Raw genomic sequence first — 5,000 nt, forward strand, 5'->3', positions numbered from 1 at the left:
AACCTTATACGACCCTATAACTATACACAACTCTATACACCCATTCACAACTATACATGACTGTTTTATTCTACACAACTCTAAACACAACCTTATACGACCCTATAACTATACACAACTCTATACACCCATTCACAACTATACATGACTGTTTTATTCTACACAACTCTAAACACAACCTTATACGACCCTATAACTATACACAACTCTATACACCCATTCACAACTATACATGACTGTTTTATTCTACACAACTCTAAACACAACCTTATACGACCCTAAATAACTATACACAACTCTATACACCCATTCACAACTATACATGACTGTTTTATTCTACACAACTCTAAACACAACCTTATACGACCCTAAATAACTATACACAACTCTATACACCCATTCACAACTATACATGACTGTTTTATTCTACACAACTCTAAACACAACCTTATACGACCCTAAATAACTATACATATTACTATATAACTATACACAACTCTGTACACCAGTGTTTCCCAAACCCCGGGCCGTGGACCGGCACCGGTCCGTGGGTAAGTTGGTACCGGGCCGCACAGAAAGAATACATAACTTACATTATTTCTGTTTTATTTATGATCTGATTCTGAACGATGTTTTAATTTGGAAAATGACTGGATTTTCTCCTCCACATGTGTCTATGACTCACTCTTGATGCATGTGATGCCTCGGTCACATGACTTACCTCCATCCACTACCTTCTTAAAGGAGCTCCGGCCGCTAACACATAATACATTACCACTAAATTAAAACCCCCAAGAGAGCAAAATGAACAAAAAACAATACAGTCGATTCACGTTTATTATTATATTTATAAAATATGTGCACAACTCTATACGACTCTGTGCAGCTCTCTATATAATATAATACACTTTTACAACACGTCATCTATAAACTTTAGTAAATGTGATTATCTCTGATTGGTTCTCAGGTACAAACGTCCTTGTCCGCTGTCTGAAACTTCTGAAGCCATATAAAAGAAACCAGATAGATGATGATGACGACGATGATGATGATGAAGATGGAGACGTACCTGTTAAAAGTAACGTCCAGGCTCAGGCTCGTGATATTGAGCGAGATCTTCTGGCCCAGGCTTACGACATTGGTCTGTTTATCATCACTGATGACTGTTTTATAATACACATATAATAATATAACAACATATAATAATATTAATAATAATAATGTTTATTTTAGATGTTTATTCATGAACTGCTCTCTGTGCTGTGATTGGTCATTCAGTGGTGACCACAGGATCTAAAGGTATTTCCAAGACGGTGTTAAGGGGACGGCTGAACATTGGGAAACTGGAGAGCCGCATGATCTGTAGGGTTCTGGAGAGAAACCAAATGATAAAGGTAACACACACACACACACTCTGTATGTGTCTTAGCATGTAAACAATGTCGATAATGTCTGTGTCAGGGTTTTATGGAGGACGAGGGGAGACAGCGGACGACGAAATACATCAGTAAACTTTTTGTAGAGAAAAGCAAACTAAACCTGGACTTCAATAAAGAGAAGGAGCGCAGTGAGAAACTCAGAGCACCACAGGAGGACACGCCCGATCCTGGACAGGATACTGATGTAGAGCCCCAGGTAGAGGACAAGGTTCCTGCTAAAGCACAAAGGTCAAAAAGCAAACCCGGCAGGAAGTCCAAATCAGCACCAAAAAAACAACAGAAGGAAGTTACTGCATCACCGCTGTGTCATTCCACACCTCTGAGGAGTGAGTGACCATACCCACCTGATCATAACCCTCACCTGATTAGTTATCTGCTTTATGATATTTACCTGAGATGTTGTGTAATGTAGAGAAGCAGCCTGCTCATCCTAGAGTGAAGAGTAAGACCTCCAAGAAGAAAGAGCTTAGTGAAGTGGAAGAGAAAGATGATTTAATGAACCAGGAAGTTGCTGCTGACCACACCCCCAGTGTCCTCAATGACCAATCCCAAGAAGCCGAGGAGAGCTTGACCATGTTTGAGGAATTCGGCCCAAAGCTAGAGGTGTGTTTATTTCGGGTTTATATTAATACAGTAATTCTGTGATGGTCAGACAGACTGGATGATGATGGACAGATAGAGGAGTAGATATACAGAAAGATGGATGGAGGTAATGGATGTTCTCTCATTTCAGACAACTCAAACAAGAAGAAAAAAAAAAATTGAAATTCATCAGACGTATCGTCTGCTCAAGCGGAAGAACATCATCATAGAAGCTGTACGCAACCTGAAGGTCATCGAGGGGCTTTACACGTAAGATACACACACACACACACACACACACACACACACACACACCTAAACAAATTCTGTAAACGATCGCTCATGTTTTCTAATCTGCATAAACACTGTCAGGCTGCAGAAGAAGCTGATGGATGAGGAAAAGCAGGAGGGTGTGAACACTAAAGTGTGTAAGAAAAGCATTGTGAGACTGACTCGCTCTCTGGCTAAAGAAGGCTTCCTCAAGCTGTACAGGACTACAGTAATACAAGATGGTGTAAGCAAGAAGGTAATCACACACACACACACACAGATATGATCTAAGTCCTTACTTCTGTTGTGACCAAGACTCTAAGCAACAACAACCAGATCAGTTCTCAAACAAGAGTTCCAGACTAGGACTTTAATCAAAGTGTCCCAGATTAAAATTCTAAACAAATCCAAGACCGACTATGAACAAAGACTTTAGACTTGGCACTCTGGGCCAAGACCTGGACTCAACATAGACTCTTGGGGAGCTAAGACTGAGACACTTTCATGCCTGAATTTTATGAGACTCAGAAAAAAGACTTCAACCTCCATGACCCAGATGAATGTTTTGACTGCATTACTTGTAACAGGTGGAGTTTGTCGTTCATCCGACCATCACTCCAGATGACCAGTTAGTGAGAAGTGCTATAGAACAAGTCCGGTTCAAGATTTCCAGCTCCTACACAGTGCACAGGTAACAACACTTAGGACTATCATTACTGTCTGTGCAGATTTACAGAAATCCGGGTCTGTGTTAGATACGTCTTCTCCTTCCAACAGCACTGAGGTCACTTTCCCACCATAGCGGTGATCCCTCTGTGGGCTTCACATTGCAAAATAGGGTTTTCATTTGAATCATTGCAGTCTAGTTTCCCAATAAATGATTCAAATGTGACCGAGGCTGTTTTTTCTCTTTGTCCAACTCTTTAGGCTGAGAAGTGAGGAGGAGAAGGCCAAGGCGCTCTCTCAGGAAGCGAGTAAAGCAAATCCTATTGTTGATTTTCAGGGAAAGACAGAAGAGAAGATGGGCGTGAAGTCACTGAAGGACTTCAAACCAAGCATAGGTGAGTGTGTATGACTTTAGATCCTGTGATTTCACCCAGCACTCAACACCCCGAAATTTAATTTCTGTGTGTATGTTTCAGTCCCAGGCCTGAGTCGCTCTCTGGGTTACCAACCAAAGATGCCCCGTTTCCGTGTGGTCCACACCTTCTTGTGGTATCTGATCTATGGTCACCCTCTAAACTCATCCCACCCCACTGAACCCAATGCCTCGACTGTGACTCCTGACCCAGAGATCACCACCGGGGTGCATGACATCCCTCAGTTTCCCAGCACAGAGGTGGTGCAGGACAGTGGGGGCACAGGGGAACCGGAACAGAAGCAGTTCACAGGTTCATTTATCTCTAATGAATCACATTTAGCTAATCAGATCTCGCCAATCGCATTCAGCCAATCAGATCTCGCCAATCGCATTCAGCCAATCAGATCTCGCCAATCGCATTCAGCCAATTAGATCTCACCAATCGCATTCAGCCAATCAGATCTCGCCAATCGCATTCAGCCAATCAGATCTCGCCAATCGCATTCAGCCAATTAGATCTCACCAATCGCATTCAGCCAATCAGATCTCGCCAATCGCATTCAGCCAATCAGATCTCGCCAATCGCATTCAGCCAATCAGATCTCACCAATCGCGTTAGGGTTAGGGATTAGATCTTACCAATCGCATTCAGCCAATCAGATCTCGCCAATCGCCTTCAACTAATCAGATTTTACCAATCGCATTCATTAAATCAGATCCCAACAAATTCATTCAGCCAATCGGATTAATCTCTGTCTGTCTGTCTAATATATTATATTAAAATGTTTAAATATTAGATATATATTATATATGATCTATTTGTTTTTTTTCTCATCATTAGTTTGATTTGATGTAATGAATGACTTCTCTTTGATCCCCCTTTCCCCCTGTAGTGTATAGTAATGAGCTGAGTTGGAAGAGGTTTGTTCCTCCGTTGCCGGTTCACAGAGAGTTTGGTTACGGTTGGGCTTTAATCAGTGATGCCCTCATCTCTCTTCCTCTCAGTGTGTATGTTCAAATCATCCAGATCAGCTTCAAGGTATATACACACACACACACACACACACACACACACACACACACACACACACGATACTGTAAAGAATTTAGATCAATTATGCTGCTGTAAAACTACGTACTACACTTTAGTTGTGTGTGTGTGTGTGTGTGTGTGTGTGTGATTTCGCTTTGTGTTGTGTGATGTAGCACCAGGGTTCTGGAGGAATGTTCTCTCATGTCACTGTGAACAGTGTTCAGATAAATATGGTAGAAATGACAAAGCTTAATGACCTGAATTACTACAGTCATCTTCCTTCTACTCGTCATTTCATGTTTAACTGTATTCTACTAGTGCTGTAATACACTCAAATAATACACTTCATTACTAGTACTTATTGTTTTGCTGTGTGTGTGTGTGTGTGTGTGTGTGTGTGTGTGTGTGTGTGTGTGTGTGTGTTAGGTGGATGGTTTGGAGGAGTATCTAAGTGACCCAGTGAAGCAGCATTACCTCATCAGGTTTCTTCCATCTAGCATCAAAACACGACTACTGCACCGACGGTGTGCGCACACACACACACACACACACACTCTTTGTCTTGTACCTTCTCAGTTTTAAATTGATTACTTGT

The 5,000-nt window shown here is 41.6% G+C and overlaps 1 protein-coding gene across 1 annotated transcript in view; it reads left to right on the forward strand.

Moving 5' to 3' along the window:
- The window catches only part of gtf3c1 (general transcription factor IIIC subunit 1), a 48,646-nt gene that overhangs the window by 3,154 nt on the left and 40,492 nt on the right, over positions 1 to 5,000 (forward strand). Inside the window, exons 7-17 of the mRNA XM_083521698.1 lie at positions 968 to 1,141; positions 1,279 to 1,394; positions 1,462 to 1,765; positions 1,852 to 2,042; positions 2,173 to 2,291; positions 2,394 to 2,547; positions 2,879 to 2,982; positions 3,219 to 3,352; positions 3,434 to 3,682; positions 4,266 to 4,411; positions 4,832 to 4,929. Coding sequence (XP_083377824.1) covers positions 968 to 1,141; positions 1,279 to 1,394; positions 1,462 to 1,765; positions 1,852 to 2,042; positions 2,173 to 2,291; positions 2,394 to 2,547; positions 2,879 to 2,982; positions 3,219 to 3,352; positions 3,434 to 3,682; positions 4,266 to 4,411; positions 4,832 to 4,929 — 1,789 coding nt within the window. The remainder of the gene's footprint in view (positions 1 to 967; positions 1,142 to 1,278; positions 1,395 to 1,461; positions 1,766 to 1,851; positions 2,043 to 2,172; positions 2,292 to 2,393; positions 2,548 to 2,878; positions 2,983 to 3,218; positions 3,353 to 3,433; positions 3,683 to 4,265; positions 4,412 to 4,831; positions 4,930 to 5,000) is intronic.

This window comes from Silurus aristotelis (genome assembly GCF_946808225.1).
Source record: "Silurus aristotelis genome assembly, chromosome: 20".
Lineage (NCBI taxonomy): Eukaryota > Metazoa > Chordata > Actinopteri > Siluriformes > Siluridae > Silurus > Silurus aristotelis.